This window comes from Calidris pugnax, unplaced genomic scaffold (genome assembly GCF_001431845.1).
Source record: "Calidris pugnax isolate Ruff unplaced genomic scaffold, ASM143184v1 scaffold24, whole genome shotgun sequence".
NCBI lineage: Eukaryota > Metazoa > Chordata > Aves > Charadriiformes > Scolopacidae > Calidris > Calidris pugnax.
This window is the reverse complement of record NW_015090922.1, coordinates 29,153,440-29,173,235: the sequence shown is the minus strand read 5'-3', so window position 1 is coordinate 29,173,235 and position 19,796 is coordinate 29,153,440. Positions and strand designations below refer to the sequence as shown.

At 45.4% G+C, this 19,796-nt stretch overlaps 1 protein-coding gene across 2 annotated transcripts in view; it reads right to left on the bottom strand.

Moving 5' to 3' along the window:
* FRMD1 (FERM domain containing 1) overlaps window positions 1-19,796 on the bottom strand; it is a 50,485-nt gene that overhangs the window by 8,752 nt on the left and 21,937 nt on the right. For both annotated transcript variants that reach the window (XM_014950405.1, XM_014950406.1), the window contains exons 3-6: window positions 15,479-15,569; window positions 5,965-6,044; window positions 4,021-4,097; window positions 2,163-2,349 (exon numbers count right to left, since the gene is read on the bottom strand). In XM_014950405.1, the coding sequence (XP_014805891.1) occupies window positions 2,163-2,349; window positions 4,021-4,097; window positions 5,965-6,044; window positions 15,479-15,569 (435 nt within the window). The remainder of the gene's footprint in view (window positions 1-2,162; window positions 2,350-4,020; window positions 4,098-5,964; window positions 6,045-15,478; window positions 15,570-19,796) is intronic.

The window sequence follows — 19,796 nt, the reverse complement described above, 5'->3', positions numbered from 1 at the left end:
GATAACAAGGACTGCTCTCCATGCCAACACAATCAACAGCAACATCTCCAAACACTGCAGAAGTGCTAGGTGGTCCTTTTAAGACCAGAAACTACACATTAGGCTTATTTAGCATTTCCATCCTCAAAGGGGTCGATAACACTATCTCAAGGTATTTTTTTATCTATCAGGAGTGGTTGGCAAGCATGTGGCTTTGCTCAGCAGCAGAAAAACCTACAATGGGCCTTTTGCTCTTGCCCTGTGAGTGCCCAGTTCCCATGCTTGCCCACGTGCTCTCTCTGTACAAGGCTACAGGGCAGCCTGGCCACCTTCCATGTCAGACTGGCCCCTTCCAGGCTGCAAGAGACAGTGACAGGTAAGAAAGGTATTGGCTGAATTTAATTCACAAAATCCCCCACCACTGGTGGCATTTAAAATTAGATCCCACCAGGTCCCCGAGAACATTCTGCCAGGAACAACCTGCCCCTGGCTCAAGACAACCAGACCCTATCACCACCCTGTTCTCACTTCAATTTTTTATTAACCCCCTCATTTACTCTGTTCAGTAACACCACTGCCCTCCTCAGCATGCCTTGCCAGATTAGTTGCCCTCCCACGAGGAAGGCTGGGCTTGGTGGAGGACAACACTGATGCCATCAGCTGTGCAACATCAGCAGAAAGAGACACAGCACCTCCACAGTTCAAAGCCGGGTTGATCACCCTGGGGCAGCAGCGCCTCTCCTTGCTTGTATAAGGCTTGGGGCAGCCCTTGGCCAAATGATCTCAAGCACGTGTTGGAGGAAGAGATCGCGTTGGAGGAGGAGATCACTCAGTATCTCCCCACGGGAGCTCGGGGGCAGGGAGAGAAGCGTCCCCATGCCTGCCAGATTTTGCTCTTTGCAATGATGCAATAAATCACCCACATACTTGCTTGGGGTTGTGGCTCAGCGCAGGTGAGCCACGCTTTGCCTTGGCCTTTGCAATGTTTGCCAGATGAGCAATAGTCTGTGATAAGACTTAACTGCCCCAGAAATGGCACGCATGAGACTCATCTTTTCCAGGCCTTTGTTAGCTATCTCCTGCCAGTCACCTCATAGTGAGGAACAGCATGGGATGAAGGCCTGTTGTCTGGGAGAAAGGTGCATTTCTGCACAGCAAGGCAGGCAGGCTGGGACTTGTGTGTAAAGGAGGCTCTACCAGCCTTGCCTTCCCAATGCAACCCGTCGGTGGTCTGAACCTTCTCCCCAAAGCAGGGGACAGTGCCACCCTTCAGGGGAGACATGACTTGCCTGGGCAAGTCAACTGCCTAGAGCAGCCAACTAGCAGAGGCATCTGGGCTTTTTGACAGCTACCTCCAGGTGTGGGCTGAGCTATAATCTGCTGTAAGAGAGGGGAAGGGGAATCCAGAACTATATTAGGTTGCAGAGGGTCTGTGTCCAGGTCCCAGGGAATATCCCACTCCAGAAGACATTACAGTGCCATGTCCATAACAAAGCTAGCTTCACTTTCTATTTTTATGGACACTGAAGCATTTATCAACAGTTTTCCTAACATTTTACTTCTTGGCTTTCTAAGTTGTTTGTTAGTCTTGAAGGGCAAAAGCCCATGTGCACGTGCTTACAAACAAACACACAAACCCATCTGCAGGCCCTACACTTTTACTGCAGTTGAGCCAGAGCTTAATGACAAAGCAAGCACCAGAGGCACTGCACAGCAGTACCACCCCTTAGGCTTCGGGTCTATCCATCTCAGAGGTAAGCATTACAGAGAGAGGAACAAAGGGCAATGGACTTGGCTTTGCAGCCCTGAGGTTTTCTGTAGAGCTTAGGTTGTGCAGATCTTCTGATGTAGCACTGCAAACACAAACCCCTTTGAGTCATAGAAGATTTAAACAAAGACAGCTGCACTCTCAGAGTTATTCATTTGACACCAACACATCCCTTCACCGAGGAAGGGTGCACACCACCCACCTCACCAATGAGTGAGCCCCAGAGGAACAGGCATCTACATCTAGTGGAAAGAGAGGAGATACCTCCTGAGGGAAATTCAGGGTGACACTTTACCACTCCGCCTGATCATTGCAGCGGGAGTTGTGGAAGTTGAGTGACTACAGTTAGGTACCATCTTGACATAACTCCTGCTGCATGCATAATCTATTGATGGAAAGATCCCCCAAAACTTACCCATTGTGGGAAATAAGCCTGAGGTTCAAAATATTTGCCAGCATGGACCTTCTCCCTGTAGTTGCCCAAGTCTGCCTGTAAGCTGTAGGCAGCCAGCAAGAAGTAGATTTCTTCTTTGTGGTTGCACCGAGACATAAGTACTTGCTCTTTGAGATGGCAGTAGTAGAGCTGCCGTGCCACCTTATCGCTGCAAGACACAAAGGCAAGTTTACTTGAAGAAGAAAAGAAAAGTTCAGGCTCAGATAAGGCCCCTCACATCTTCCTTCTGAGAGGAGGGATTAAACTTTGACATCCCTGATGGGTGCCAATGCCACCCTGATACAGTTATGTGTGTAGGGAGCACCAAGCCAAGATCAAGATCTTCTCCCACTAAGTGTTGTACAAACATGGGAAATGGCAGCTTTATCTTGAGGAGCACGAGATCTAAGAAGTTAGGGCAGAAGGCAGATGAAAGAAAAATCACGTCACACCTGTTTTGGAGACTGACTACATCAAGCACTTCTGTTTCTCTGGAAAGCCCGTAGCAGTCAGGAGAGTCAACTCCCTTGACTCCCAGTCCTGTTTCTTGCACACCTGTCCTCCCTTCCCCTCTAAACCTGGCACCGCTTTTTCATTTCACCTTGCCTTAGGCTCGAGGTACTTTTCAGCAGCTAATTCCCTGCAAGGTAGATCAAAAGACACAGGAGCCTTGGGCTTGTTTTTGTCTCCTTCCTCAAGCTGTGAAACAGGGAGAGTCTGATAAGGCGTAACTATCGCAGCATTGATAACCCATACACCCCCCGCTGTAGGAGCTCACGGGAAGCAGGCTGCTGGGGGGTATGTATAGATGAGGTGCTGGACACTACAGTCTACTTGTAGAAGTGTGTGTGTGTGTACAGTTAGAACGGCTCCACAAACCTCTCCAATTAAATTACTAGTGAAAGAGAAAGTTGCTTGTGAATCTTATAACAATATGTACATCAGGGGTGGTACAACGATACGCAATCTCCATTTGTAGCTAAAAGCAAAGCTAAATAAAAAACACTTAACAGCCAAACAGACGCCAGAAGAAAGATTCCCCTGTCTCCAAAATGAAAAGACTGTGGAGAGAGAAAAACAAAAAAACACCAAGCTTTGTTCAAGATGAGAACAAATGCCAAAATTTTGGTAAAGATTTTAATCCACTCAAATGATCCCAGCTCTTGGCTTGCCCCAGGGTCACAGCCACACCAGAAGCGCTGATGGAAATTAAGTCTGTCAGTTGTTCATTTTTAACTACCTCATCCTTTGTTCTGTACCATGTGTGAGGGTGGTGGTGTTTTGAGTGCAGCCCATATTCCATGTGAATGGACTACAAATGCAAAACTCTCCAACTTATGAAGTAATTTCTTTTGTCCATTTCCAGGGGTAGACTGCTCAGAGCACTACTCAGACACAAAAAAACCCACCAGATCCAAAATTACTAGCACGTGCTCTAGAGTCTAAATAGCTACTTTTGGTATGTTCATCTGATGCTTTCCATACAACCGAGTGTTTAACGTATTTTGTTACTGTCGTCATTTGACCTGCTCTGAAAAGACAGATGGAAAAGCAGTCACAACTTTCCAAGGGATAAGGAGTATGATTCAGAGGGAAAACATTCATGGCTTGATGAGGGAGTCTGTGAGGGTCTTTAAAAAAAAAAAAAAAAAAAAAAAAAAAAAAAAAAAAAATCAAGTGGATTTTTTAAGCTTAGTTCTGTGAGCTCACAGAGATGAGCTTAACAAAGAAACATTATTTTTCTTGCCTTTTAAGAACACAGTGAACAATTCAAAACACAGTAAGTACCACTAATGGGAAGGGAACTTCAGTGAAGTAAGAAACTAAGAAGGAAACTTACCTTATTATTCTTCCATTTTCTACGTAGTATTGCACTCTAAAGAACGCAACAAAAGGGGGGCTGAATTTCTCCGTTCCCTAGAGCCGAGACAGAAGACAAGTTAAATAACGTTCAGCATCCAAAATTCCTGTTACCCCATCTGGTAACATTCTCCTCTCCCAAGCTCGCTCCCTACGCTGCTTTTCATTTTCTACTCTTCACAAGTTTCAGGGGGAATCCAACTGCCTTCAAGGCTCACAACAATGAGGCATCATAAAACATTTAGACAGCCTGAATAGCAAAACATCCTAGGGAGGGTAGAACATTTTGGATGGGGGTTGTGGGGGGGGCGGAATGAACAGGTACGCCTTCGGTGTTTACTGCCTGGGGCTGAGGCGCACCAGCCTGATATTAACTCCTCGCCTTTTGTTTGGCAGGGCTAAGGTTTAGTTATTCACACTCTCCTGCAGCCACAGACCAAAAGGAGACACTGATGTCTGCTTCACGCCAAAGACATCTGTTAGAAGAAAGCCAGCAAGAGTTCTGTTGTTGTTTTAACTACAGCCTACCTTTCAGGCTCACAGGCTTGTTTAAACATGAGAAAAAAAAAAAAAGAAAAAAAAAAGAAGGGGGGAAGGAACATCTTATCTTATTAGCTTATTCTCTCATCTTTCCTACTTTGTTACTCGCTTCTTTAATGTTCGTACAGGTAACTGCTCACACGAGCAGTTCCAAGGCTTTGCTGGTCAGACCCATCTCCTTGGGACAAGGTACACGGCATGCCATGCACATCTGATGCAGACAGCAACTTCTTGATCATCGTGCAAATATTCACATTTTATTTCTGGAATTTGTTCACAGTCACCCTATTTTATCAGCTGGACCAGACTTTCTACCTGAAACCTCTTCACAGGAATTAAATCCCTGTGTGCTAACCTAGTCCAACAGCCTAATTCCTCTCTGACTTCAGCACTGCCAATGGCAACTCATTCAGGCTTTTATGATTCACCTCACACCAGAGGTTTGACACTTCAACCGACTTAAAAAGTGTTGCAAGAATCCAGCCTCAAAGCAACCACAAAGCGTACCCCATCCCGAGGTGATCAGAAACACCTGCCTGGGGAAACCCTCGCTGGCTGGACAGACAGTGCCCTGCACGACTGGCAGCTGTCTTTGAAGTAACCCTCACTTGTTTGGGAGAAGCAGTATGTGGTAAGAGTGATCCTTGAACCTCACTAGTCATCTGCAAACCTCTCTAAGCAGCAGAAATGGCAAGCGTGCCTACTCTGCAAAAGAAAACCCTCAAGGAAGGTGGAAAAAGTCATAATGAGCTAATTACGATATTTGAATGTAATTGCATACTACACTTTGTTCTAGACCGTGGCTCCTCTAAAATGACACACACAAACAGGCATTATCATGCCTGAATGACCGGCACTAAATAATTACCCAGGCTTGTCTTTATTTCACATGGCTTTTCCCTCCCTTGGCAGGGCTGGCAAGCCTTAAAGTACTAGGGCTCTTCTGGAACAACATATCCTTCCTTTCGCTCCACTGTCCTTTTGCATGTACTCTGGAAGAGTCACAGCTCCAGCCCTCTCCCTCATATCAAGCTCAAGTCTCAAAAGGTCATTTTAGGCTGTTCTGCTTAAATATAACAATGAGGTCTCCAGAGTCTTCATGGGCTCAGCTAAGTTCAAAACCAAGACTGACCAACTGACCTTCTCCACTCCTGCAGCAGCTAAGCAGCAACCATGCGGCTACTATTGCTCAAGTAAAGTTGTGTAAGAGGCTGTTTTATCTCTTAATTGTACAGCTGTGCACAAGTCACTGCATCTTGTTACTGAACAGCATCCTGCAGACCATCTTCAAGAAATGCTTTATGGATATTAGTTTAAGAGCTTTCATTTCACCATGTAGTCCAATACCAAAGTAGTAGCCTCCAAAATGAAACATCTGTCTTACTTTGGTGGTCTCTTTCTTCCACTCCTTTGAAAAGTATTTGCTAAGCTTCTGCTCCAGGTCTATAAAAACATATTCATTATCTGAAAGACAAGAGGAAAAGACATTTAATTTAAAGAATTAGAAATTCTTATTCATTAAATACCTAGATGACTATACAAGTTGTTTCCAAGCAACACACTTTAAAACAGAGATGACCAGGGAATAGACAGGACAGGGAAAAGAGAGGGCACAGAGTTGTTTAAGTACGTGTGCTGCTCCAGACAGTACAGAAGGAAGGTCAGCTACGCTCAGAGATGCTGAGCAAAGACTTTAACCAGAAATGCAGAATTCTTGCTTTATAAGCAAGAAGCTACTTACAGAACGGAAACATCATGTTACCAAGCTAATTGTACTGTCAGTTTAGCAGATTCAGGTTTTTTCATTACTATTAAACAAGCAAGCCCTACCCAAACTCCCACTCCACCATCATGTAGCACCATGGTCCAACGTGGCATAAGCAAGTGGACAGAGTCAGGTATTTGACAAGTTTCATACTCTACATATGAATGGGATCCTCTGAAATGGTGAGAAAGAGAAGGACCAAACCCAAATGCCCTCCTCAGAAGGTCTGGCGTCTCCTGCTCACACCCAACTTCTTTCATAGAGCAGAAAGATGAAGGAAGAGAAGGGAAACTTGGCCTGCCTCAAAGGACCAGGACTTGCTCTCCACCCTCTTAAGGTGAGGGTGAACAAGAGACAGCTTGAACAGCACATTGTCTCCAAAGAGCTTTGTGCTACTTTCAAAGCCAATGTTTTGTAACACTGCTTACCAATTATCAAATCCAAACAACTCAGCCAGTGAAAGATTTTTTTCCCCGAGTTTTCTCAAGTCTCTAAAGACCTGATGGGTGTTCCAGGCTTCAGTGGCAATGCCAGCTGAAGACATTCACCTGACCAGTCTCTCTACTCTTTGGTCTTACCCAGGAAAGTGTCTGACAGGTGACACAAGTGCCAAGTTGAAGAGCTTGTTCCTTAGACATAAAAGAAGCAGAGAGGGAAAAAAAAAAAAAAAGAGAGAGACAGCCACCCTTCACAAAACAACCTTTTGCCCCTGAAGACCAGCCCAGACTTCCAGGCTTTGGCTTTTGCTCTCTGATGTCAAACACCAAAGGAAAAAAAAAAAAAAGGAAGGGGAGAATAGAAGTGAAATTTTTCTAATGGAGATTTACAACCAAATGAGAGCCTACACTCATGGTCTGTACAGCAGATGAAGGACTGACAGAGCCCAGCATTACAGAAGTTGTTCAAGGGGCCTCTGAGCTACCTCGTCCCAGAGCATTACAGTTCCTTACAGGGATAGATACAGCAAATGCCTCCTTTGCAAGCTTTTAAAAAATAAGCAAAACCAACTCCCTATCACCACCTCCTTCAGGTTCCACCTCAAGTGAGGGAAACCACACCTGGTGCCAGCCAGAATTGGTTCACATACCGCACCACCAGAAAGCCTCATGTAAAATACCAGTAACACTGGGCACATATAAAGAGGACAATCCCAAGAAAGTCCTGTTTTAATCTCCATGGTCTTTCCTGCATTGTACTGATTGCAGCTGTAATTTTAATGTAATTACACTTCTGTTCACCAGGTTGCTTGACATGTCACATACATATGCAACACAGTATTTAACAGCACGGCTGAAACTGCTGCACAGAAATCCTGAAAGTTTGAGTGATGGGAATTTAAGTGCTGTGGAAGACAAGGTGATATTGAAGTTGTTTTGCTATTTTGATAAGCAGAAGAAAAGGTTTTAACATCACAGTGACTGTATTTTGTACCTGCCTCTTTGCTTATGCCTGTAAGATAGGGTGGCTGGGGGGCTGTGCTTGCCCCCACCCTTGCTTCTCTGAAGTCCATTAAGATCAGATAACGCTGCCTTAAAAAGGTTGACAGAAGTCCTAGTCAGCAAAAGAGATGGGTTTGGTCCATCTCCTGGACTCGTCTCTGTCCCATGTCAGCTGCCAAGCTGATAAGCGTCTCTCTGTAAAGCTGTAGGTTGACAGAAGTCCTAGTCAGCAAAAGAGATGGGTTTGGTCCATCTCCTGGACTCGTCTCTGTCCCATGTCAGCTGCCAAGCTGATAAGCGTCTCTCTGTAAAGCTTTTCTTCAAAAGTAAATAAAAGCTCATTTGGGAAGCAACTGCACAGCAAGTGATAGGAGTGGGATAACGGGAGCACGGCACCCAGTCCCGGGGCAGGGTGACTGCTCCATTACGGGCTCCTGCTGAGGGACTGGGGCTGCCCCTGATGGCACAGCAGCGATGGGTAAAGCCTGTATCATTTCTGCCAGTACCACGGTGTTTAGCTGGCACCTTGTAAAGAGGGCAGGGAACCTGCACGGCTGTAACAAGCTGTGGGGTCAGTTTTCCCTTCTTGCTCAGGAATAATCCTGTGCCCAGAGGCATTTAGGGAAATACATGAATTACATCTTCCACTTGTGTCCGAGGTATAACAGCAAGCACAGTGATACACCCTGAACCATCCCGTCACACACAGACACTGGGACATAAAGGGGAAAAGGATGACAGAGCAGTTCCACCATAAAGTCATTCCTTACCCACACTCCACAGCCTCTATTTATCTCTGTCATGTTAATTAGGTTAGAGAAGATGACTCTAGGAGGGCCCAGATGCCAAGCCTGAGGACTCCAGGTCATTATCATGCCTACTGAGAGGTGCACATAAACCTCAAGAATAAGCCAAGCTGAAGTAGGAGGACACCCTGATGTCTCAGTCCTCCCTGGGGGTCCCACTCCTCCCCAGCCCAGCCCAGCATCCTCCCTGTCCTCCCTCCCGTACAAGAATGCAGCACTGCATTCCTGCCTTAATGAAGTTAACATTGCTGGAATGTCGACCTGCAGTGTAAGGCTCCATCTACAAAAACAAAGAGGTATTGCCCTCCCCAGCCCTACATGGGCTGTGGGATTTTTTTTTCCTTACGCTGGATTAGTGGTGAACCTTCGAGATCTTTTGCCAGATGCTAAAACTGTCTCTGCTTTGAACACAAGCCCCAAATTGCAGCACCTCGGAGCCGTGCTGTAAAGGACAATAGAGATATGCACAGATGGCTGCCTTTCCAGGGAAAGTGTCCTATCTGTGGATCCAAACAGGGCTCCATACAAACTGGCATTGCTCCACTGGCCTCAGCTGAAGGACAGTAACTCAAAGGTACTAAGAAGCTGGCTTAGAAGCACATATGCAAATTCGTACCTGTCCATCTGCAGCTACTGACACTGTATTCACAAATCTCATCTCAGCACTGCCAGTGGGCTTAAAAACACATCATATTTCCCTCCCATATGTGAGTACAGATACCAGACCTGGCACAACACACCAGTGCACTGCACCACAATCCCAAGAAATACATCTGGACAGCCAGGTGGTTTGCAGTAACGCAATTCACACATTCCTCCCAACTGCAGATTTTAAGAGCCCTCAAATGAAACAAAGTTTATGCTGTAAAAAATCTCACTTCAAATTAAGCAGTCACCAGAAATGCAAACACTCCAGCGCTCCTACTCTGCAAAATTACCTTAGCACATTTACATATTTAAGCAAATATAGGACGTGCATTGCTGCAAAAAAATAATGGACTGGGTCTCCAGTCAGAAAAATAGTGACACAGTTCCAGTGAGTGATGCAGATTTACAATAGGCATTATTTACACTGCAAGGAAAACAGGAATAGAAAATTATGGCTGTAATACAGGGTCAAATCAGTTCTGAGTCATTGTTACTCTAAAAGCCATTATTTTGCATTAACCAGTGCCTCCCCATTTGACTTTTTATGAAAGTGAGTTCCCTGCAGAAAAGGTAAGTCATGGTGAATGGAAAAAACCTGTTCTCCTCCTGTGCCCATTTTGGGCTAGCAGCACTGAGAAATTCCACAAAGTTAAGTCCTGTACTACCAAGAGGCAGAGTTCAGGCTCTGTTGGCAGCCAGGATCATCCCATTAACTCCTTTGGTTGAGTCAAGTATATTTTAATATTATAACTATTTAGACACTCCAGAAGATTAGGATTCAAATAAAGTAAGAATTAGTGCAGAACCAAACTTGAACATAGCAAGCATTTTCTGCGTTAAAGAGAAGGGAAAAAGTTATCCTTGGCTACAGTAATTAACTTCTCCCAAATGATACAGGAAGCCTCGTGGCAACACCACTATCTCCCTTCAGAGGCAACAGGAAAGAGACCAGGAACTGAACAGAGGGATGATGGGGTTAGGGGAGAGCTAAAGCTCAAAAAAACAAAAAACAAATAAACAAACAAAAAACCCAAACAGTCCTCAAAATACCTCACAAGACATGCTGCAAACCTCACATAACCTCTTTAGCTTCCCTGAATACTAGCATGGGGCTTTGTTTATCGAAGAAGAGCCGACTACACACACCTTTTGCCCTTGGAGCTCCTCAGGCTTCCAAGTGCTGGTGTCCTGGGACTATCACTATCCACATGGCATCTGCTCCCACCACCTCTATGTAACTTCTCGATGCTCCTGGTGTCACCTTTTAAGCCAGCAGAAAGAAACCTCACCCACGCTTCAGTACCTGGTTGATTAGTTTGCCAAGGAGTCTAGAAGAACTTCGTTCAGGATAACCTTGTGTTTTTAGCTTTAGCTGGAAAGTACACATACCCCAAGTGAAGAAGGGAAGAACCACAAGGGAATAAAGCAAGAGAGGCCCTGGCTGAGGTTGCTTTACCTGAAATGGACAGAAGGTATACGGAGGGAAGAATGAAAGGAGGCAGTATCAGGAAGCCCAAGGTCATGTGGCCATTAGGAACTCTTGAGGTCTGAAGACTGAGATGAAGGCTCAGTCATTCCTGACGATGGATAGGTACTGCAGGAATTTTATGTTGGTATCTTACAGTTAGCAACAAGGCATGCCCAGGCAGAGATCTTCAGACTTTTGGCAGTGTCACAGGGGTTTCTTCTGCACAAGAAGAGCTGCAAAACCATTTCCAGCACTGCTCATCCAGAAGCAAACAAACCCCTTGCCATTGTCATGCAGGAGAGGGCTTGACTGGATGTTGTACTGATGCTGATAGAGAAACAACCGACAGCAGGTACAGGAAAAAAATGCCTTCCTAGGAAGAGACCACGCAAGTACTTCCAAGGAGTTTTTATACGCTTTTTGAACACCTAAACCCCTGCAAATTTCCTCTACGTGGCACATTTCTGCACGTTTTTCTTACATTACATTTAACTCATTTGAGGTATCAAAGTGATTATAACAATGCTTAGGTTAGAGTATCTTAGGTTAAAATATAGAAGAAATTTGTAAGGAAGATACAACTATCCAAGCAGATTTAAAGTAGAAGAGGCAGAAACAGTGATAGCGGTGAAGGACTGGGGAGTAGAAATCATCAGAGGGTACTTTAGAGAACTTCTGTTGTCATCTGTCTTCTTAAGATACCTTTTGTTATAATAGATATGCACATAATATAAAGATAACATGGCAGCATATTCCATGCATGAGCTTCAGTACTGGAGGACACCCAGAAGCAGAAGAGTTGAATGGAGACAGAGTGGTCTTGGCAGAGTTAACCACCAAAGCTCCTTGCTAAACTTGTGCTGGGAGGCACGGGTCTGGCAAGGTGAGCAGCCATAGCTGCAATAACCAAAGGATGACCCTAAAGGCAGGGGAGCTGAAGCAAAGGGATTTGGTTTTTTGGAAAGCCAGCCTGGCAAACTGATAAGATGACACAGATAGACAGTGACAAGTTGTAGGAGCTACAGGCTTGCTCCTTCCCAGTCGAAGGCTTCCATTTGCTTGGGTCAAGAAAGGTTTGCTCCTAGAAAGGAGAAGCCCAAGATTCAGGATTGCCAGGATCTGGGTTATAACAACAAAGGTGGCCTGGCTGTTCTTTGTCTGCTGACAATCAGTTTTGTTTTCAAAGACTGACTTGTGTCGCTGCACACACTTTCTGATAACACAAGGGAAACATCCCGCAGGGCACTAGATAAAGTTGACCCTGCAGGAGGAGCTGCAATACAAGACCCAGCTGCTGAAGCCTATGGAGCCAGCTTGAACCTGGCAGGGTTGCAGGGTCTTTCACTGAGCAAATGACAAGGGAAGTACACACTGCAGCAGCACGCAAGGTATAGCCTGCTTGATGATCTGTGACAAACCTAGGAGAGCAACGTGTCCCAAGCTTTGTGCCAGAGTGGCTTCCCATTAATACACACTCCTGAACTCAAGATCAAATTCTTGTTATAGATGCAAGCTTCCCTCTCCCCTCCCAATATAGCTGGATGAAAGAGTTTTCGCCTTGAGAATAAAAAGCTCAAGAGCAAAAGGTGTGAAAAAATTCTGTTCTGCCACCATTACTGTTAATTTGAATACTGAAGCTTGCCTTCAGCATCTCTGACAGTCAGAAGTGAAGGCAACAAATTTAGGCAACACGTGCTGGAAGACAGGGTCCAAGACCTAGAGCTTAGATCTCACAGTATTCGTGATTTGCAGTGTGCATGGTGCTTTGTGGTGCTGCTTTCATTTATGCCACACTTAGGGGTTAAACTCCTGTTTATGATTAAGGAGCCCAACCTCTCCCCCTCACACACATACTTACTATGAGACCAACTGAGCATTAGTCTATCTGTACAACGTCTGCAGGTCAAATGGGCTCCTAATCCAGATAATCCACCCAGTGTGATTGGTTACAGTTCTGTAGAAATCCCTTAATTTTCATTCTCCTGCCACTGCTGACAGTCAGGGTTTTGTTGACAAATTAGCAGCAAGGTAATGGATGCAGGTGGATTAGAATACCTTGTTCTGCATATGGAAGCATCACACAGCCAAAAATAAATACACAGTAAGAAACTGGGAAATACACCCTTATTAAAACAGGGCAGTTCTTTCTTAAAAAAATTACATCTTAGAGCTGTAGCACAGAAAGGTGAAAGCATGACGAGAAGAGAAATCATAGAATCATTGAATTGAATACTTTGGTCTGAAACACAGAGGCTTCCTCTCTGGTTTCCAGACACCTAACCCACCCTTGCCTCACAGCCCAGCCCCACACCTTCCCTTCACAGCCTCTGAAGGACACACACCGACTTGCTGCCCAGCCAAGGCAGTTGACTTTAGTACCCACAAGAGACCCCTGGGCATTGCAAGACTTACCCAGGCTTCCCTACAACCTGCCCGGGCTGCTTCCCTTCCTTGAGATGATAGCTTGCCGGGAAACCCAAAATCCTTGAAAAACAGGCAGTGCCTTAAAGGCTGCTTCCAAATGCTAGAGATGGAGAGTGCTACATTTGCAACCGAAGCAAGATCTCACTGAGCACTGGCAGCAAGGGAGATGCTCACCAGTCTGCTGGCCAAAACAGGAGGGTGTGTGTGGGAAATCAAGTCGGGAACACAAAACCAAAAGACTTCCTTTCCTAGAGCTCTACTAATAAGCCTGTAATAAAGCTCCAGTAATAAACTTGGAGCTATTTTAAAAACACAAGACTCCAGTCAGCAGCGTACTGGACTTTCACAGACTAAAGGTAGGGACAGGAGTAACAATTTGCTCTCCCTTTCAAGAGGCAGCTGCATCCTTCCTGGTGGCTGTGGCCATTCAGGCTGAGAAACTCCCTGCTGACACTTTTCTCTTGTCTGGCCCCAACAGTTTCTTAAACAGAGGCACAAACAAAAATAAATCTCCTCCTCACCGAAAATCCCGACACCTGCCTGGGTGGTGGAGGGAGATGGCTGTCAGGAAGAGCCAGGGTGAGCATGAGGAGCCTTCAATTAAGCAGCTTTACAAACTGAGCTACTGCAAGCAGAAGTGAGGAATAGTCAGGAAAATAAAACACACGGACACACGAAAAAAAGTTTAATTCAGGCTACTGGACTCCTGCAACTCTTCTCCTTGACATTTTTCCTACAAGCTTTGCGAAGAATGAGCTTCTCTAAAAAAGGAAGAATGCTTTTGTGGAGCGAGAAGATTGTTTATGTTTAAAGCTATGGGCAATATACTTAAAGGTCTAGTCAGCACAGCTTTATTATGGTCTTTGAGTTGGGGTAGTTATACTGCACTTCCAACAGGCTGCAAGGCATCTGCCACGATAGGGTATTTTGGGGTCAGATCTCCTGTGCTTGACAGGCAGAAGGAAAGTGCTCCACACAAAAGGTGGGAGGGAAGGAAAAGGCAGGGTACAGAAAATATGAAACAACATATGGAGGGAAAAAAGTCAAAGAAACATGAGGAGAACAGGAGAAGAGCACCTAATTCAAGGAAAATGGTAATGAAATTGCCCTTACAGGCTCCTGTCCCTTTGAGGACAGGAGCTCAAATTGCATCCAAGACATCCTGCAAGTGAAATAGGCAAATAAATACTGGTATTACAGAAAGGTGGCAGAACACAGGAACACAGTAGATTTGTGGAAAAGGTTAAGAGCATGCAGGTCTTCCTCACATTAAAAAAAAAAGTGCTGGTTTAAATGCACAGATGCATTTGTTAGCTACTGGTTTAGTTATGTTACAGAAATTCTTGGAGACTACAAACCTTATGGCGATAAACAGCTTACTCCGGTTTTAGTTTGAGTGCTGTGCTCAGGAAAAGCAAGAGTTCTTAGAGAATGAGAGCAGAAAGGAAATGAGACAGATAAATTTTAAAAAAAAACAACTATTTTATCCCACTTATTCATAAGGAGGCAAAAAAAACCTTATTCAGAAGGACTCATAAAAGGCTTCTCATTTCAATCAAGCAATATCTAGAGTTGCAGTAGTAAGTAATAGCACACTTGAGAAAAATCTTGGAGGGCAGAAAAGACCTTCCCATGCTTTTGGAAATGTGGGGAGGAAGGATAAGGAAGACAACAAATCCTAATTACTAAGAATTGGGGGGGTGTTTCCCGGGGGTGGGTATGCCAATGCACACACCATCCTAGAAATGTAATATCTCATATCAGCTTGCTCCTTTAAGGCATCATCTTACACTCTTCCCGGGTCAATACTAAGCTGTATGACCAAGCAGACTGGACTTCAACCCACAGACTAAGAAGTTTTGTATTTCCCATGCAATATTTCAAAACCCAGTGTCCCACACACACACGCTCAGTCCCCTCAAACCTTTTGAGTTTCCTCCCCCTGGTCCCACATTCTTTGCATGTGACTTCAGAAGATCAGTAACACTTTCAGCCCCAAAATCCTTTTAAAATTCACCTCCTGTTCAGCTACTGACAGTTTTGAATTCAGTGACAAATATGTTGGCTAGCAACTTGGCTACAGGAGAGAAAGAAAACCCCACAAAGAGGTGGAACGTAAGAACAAAGGAGGAGAACAAAAGCCCCCCCTTCTCCCAATTTGTCTGCCCACATACCAAAGATCAAAAGAGCTCCGAGAAGCCTGTGCATAATCTACATACTTTGTGACCTTATTACAATCGAATTCCCCCCAGGCAGGGCCGCTGTGTATATATGCACACACTGTAAATACACAAGCGGGTCCATGGACGTTTGCCAAGTCATTTGCTCCGTGCAATGAGTTTGCTTACTTTTAACAATGCTGAGGCCAAAGAAGTGAGGCTCTTTAATCTTCACTAAATCACAAACTTGCTGAAAGAGCTCCTGTCCAGTGGCTTTGACCTGAAAGAAACAACCAATCCAACATTACAGATGGCTCACACACCTGGATGGAGCAATTCTCCTCCTTTACACTGGCCAATACATTTTTGGGCACCACAGCAAAAAGAAAAAAAACAACCCTCCATATAGCAAGCTTTGTTTTCAGTTGTATTACTGCTATTATCACAGAATAATAATCAATGTATCATTCTTCCCCCTCACCGTGCAAAGTGGCTCAGCTCAGTAAGACATGAATTAAAAGTTTCCTATTTATTGGCATCTTCGTGTAAGAATTTGGAGCACTGCTGGAGTGCTAGTTTTGTGCAGTACCTACCAGGCTATTTATAGGTGCTGTTACAGGAAGCATGTTTGTAATCACAGAAATGAAAATACTACTCACTTGCAGGATTTATTTATTTATTTTTGAGAGGTTAAGAGAAAAAAGCAAAGAAAACTTTCATTCAGGAGAACTAAAAACAAAAGTACATAAACAAACCCAAGATTGCACAGTTTGAACAGAAATAGCTCGTGGGTTGGAGATGAGGTTGTTCTGTACCCCACACAGAAAAGCTGTCCCCTGCTGACTTCTAGTCACACAGCAACTAATATCATCACATTCGGAAGCCGTCACCAATAGCCTATAAGCTCTTGCCCCTGTCCACGCCACACTGGGACTTTCCAGTACCCTTGCCCCCCAGTAATGCACTGTACTGGGAAAAACAGACCTGGATGTGCATTATAATCCGAAAATTCCCCCACTAAATGTCCTCCCACCTGTAGCCTCATTTCACCCCCACTGAACCACCCCAGGAGCACAGTCAGCCAGCCACAGCCACAAAAAACCCTAAACACCCAACCCTCAGAGGCAGAGCGGCTGGAGTTCTGAGCAAGAGGGGATGGGGAGAACAGACCACCACCAACACAGACCACCCCAGCTTGGGCCAGGGTGCAGCCAGCTGCAGCCGTGAAATGGGCCAGAACCTCTGGATTTCATTACGCCACTGCTGGACGATGCTGATGAGCAGCAGCAGGAGCAGCTTTCCCAAGGAGGGGGACAGTGCAGGGCTACCTTCACAGCAGCAAAGATGAGGGGGGCAGAAGTCGACTGCAGAGCTCTCCTACAAACTAATCACTGCCATCAAACTGATCGCCGCCATAATTCTTCAAACCTTTTCAGTGCAGGTGTGCCACGCTCCTCAAACAGGCTGTGTGCCATAATTCTTCAAACCTTTTCAGTGCAGGCGTGCCACGCTCCTCAAACTCAAACGCTCCCCTCCCTGCCCCAGGATGTACCATGTCAGTAGACACGGACAATGGGAAACTGGAGGTCATTTAAATACTCATTTTCTTCTACTTGACAAGGCGTCACTAGCAGGCCACTCACTACCGCTTTATCAGGAGCTTTGAAACCTGCAATACACACACACGAGTGTGCATATACATGCTTTCGGAGGGGAGGAGGTAGCACACAGTTCTTGTAAGGCCCAAATCCATGCAGAATCCACAACTGGGTCCTCAACTTCTTCACGGTGAGGGTGACAGAACCCTGGAACAGGCTGCCCAGGGAGGTTGTGGAGTCCCCTTCCTTGGAGATTTTCAAGACCCGCCTGGATGCAGTCCTGAGTAACATGCTCTAGCTCTAGGCAATCCTGCTTCAGCAGGGGAGTTGGACTAGATGATCTCTATGGTCCCTTCCAACTCTAGAATTCAGTGAAATTCAGTGAAATTATGGGTCTCCATGTGAGACTGCACCCTGACAGCCTCACACCTCCATGCAGCATTCGCTCAGCCACCGAGAACATGCAGTTGGAAGGGAAAGTTGGGAGCAGATCTGCCTCCTTTCTCAAGCAAGCAAGCTCTGAGCATGTTCTTCTATCTGGGAAGGACTCACTAAGGAAGAGGTGGCCTACCCCTAGCCAGAATGGTGATGTGCATACAAGAGTCACTGGCAGCACAAGACAATGTAAAAATTATATATACAATTAGATGAACTTTGTAAGTGGCATGCTTTCACACTTAAGGGAAGAAAAACCTGCTTTAAGATACTTAGTTCTAGGGAACTGAGCACTTGAATGTTTTGTGACACTCAGCTCTAAAGCAGTGATTTAATCGGATTTCTTGCACAGCAGGTATGTGAGCTACCACCTTGTCCATTCTCCATTTGGCACTTCCCTTCTGTATCAAGTTTTACTCCCAGCCTTTCAAGGCTATGCAATACCGATTACACTTGGCGATTGCTGCTCCCTCCTCCTGCCTTCTCTGCTCAAAGCAACCAACATTTCCTCTTGCATTCTTCATCCATGTGCTTCTCTTTGGCCTTTCCTCCCTTTGCATATGCTTCCCATGCCAAGCTCCATCCCAGACATGCCATGAATCATTCCTTCCCCTGATGCTCAGCTTTGCCCCAGATCGTGCTCAGGACTTCTTCACACATGAAATTTTGTCCAAAGTGAAGTCAGATGCAAATTTACAGAAATTAACTGCTACTCCAGGGTCATTCTGTGTGCAAATATTCACACCTATTGGTTACGTCTCTCTATTTCACTTGGTCTGTATGCTTCAAAACATCAGCTCTCCTGTTCACAGAGCAAGTGCTTCAGACTTATGCTTGCCATTCACCAACACGCAGAACCTCAACAGACTTCCTCTCCTTCCAAAATTCCCCCTTACACTCCCACCCTTTCTCCAGCAGCTGGGCAAGGAGCAACATCTGCTGTGGCTGCTTCTGAACTACCCACACACAGGTAGGGCGGCTGCCTGCCCTGCTTCCCTCACTGGCAGCCCCTTCGCTAGCATAGGTCTCCCTCCTCCATTCTGCTGCCATCACCCCAGAAAGTTTTCAGATACCTAGTCAACCTACCTGATATTGAGCAAAGCTATCAGGGAGATAAGCCACAATGCTGGCAGAGAAACAAAACGGAACAAACTGGATACCACTCCAAGATCTTTGGTGCAAATGATACAATTTTTAGTTGCACCATTCTCACTCACAGCCCACTTAAGCTCCCCAGTGCTCACACTCCATCTCCCCACTGAGGCTGCCTGGAACAAGGCAGATGCTTTGCTCTGTGCTCTGATGTCCGTTCTCCCCAGCAGAAACCTCCCACTTCACCTCACTGTCCTTGGGGTGGCTGGTGAGCTCCAGCACCCTCTAGTCCACCTCCTCACTGCTCTGCTTCTCCTCATGTTCACACTGGGTCACAGGAAGGCAGTTTTCCTCCTCACCATCCCCTCACGTTCATCTAGACATCCAGAAAGGTGGGCACTAATGTTAATTAAGAGATGCTCCATTATGGGGGAAGAAACTTTAAAATGACTCCTGCTCTTCTCTCTTCAACAGCACTATCTGTGAAGGGCATAAGACAAACCCATTTTAAAGAGTACGCTTCAATCTACATGTGACCACATAAAACACATATAGATAAAGTCTTATCTGGAAGGGTGGAATTTATATGGGAAGGGGGAGAAAGGAATTACCTGCATAAACACTGTGCTTATCACGGGAAGGATCTATAATTTATTCTGCTGGAAGGATAACCATTCCTACCTACCTCACTGAGCTGCAAGCTTGTTTAGTATTTGCATTCCACACTGAAGAGGTTAAAAGGCTTTGGAAATCTTAAGTAGTGGCATTATTATTCTAATAAATGCACAAAGTATCATCTGTGGTTGTGCTAATTAAATTTGGGTTCTACCAACATCACTAGAAGATCGCCTTGATGTTCCTTTAAAAAAACCAAAAAGACCTCTCCAGCTGTGAAATCTTAATTTTGTTGTTGTTTTGAAGGGGTGTTGTGGTAAAGACAGGAGCCAAATAAAAAGCTGGTTTTGGTGACTTGCCCAGCTGTAACAGGTCATGTTTCACTCTCTATGCAATTAGGACACAACTGTGCGTTGAGGTCTCATGTTTTGGCCTGGGCAGCTATTGCCTTTCACATGCAGGCATCTCCACGTACGTATCTTCCCAACTCTGCAGCCACCAAAGCAACGGGCAGCAGAAGCAAGGAGGGAAAGTGTCTTTAAAAGGGCTGCTGAGGGGGGCTGTGGCAGGGACCCCTCCACAGGTACCCTGGCTCTTTGGAGGGACAGCAGGGAGGAACCAGGGGGGCAACAGAACACAAGATGGCACCTTCCTTCCATCCTTACTAGTGGCCAATGTGAAAGATCATTTCTTACGCTCATTAAATACCCTGGAGGTATTTAAAAGATGTGTCAATGTGGCACTTGGTTTAGACATGGTTTAGTCGT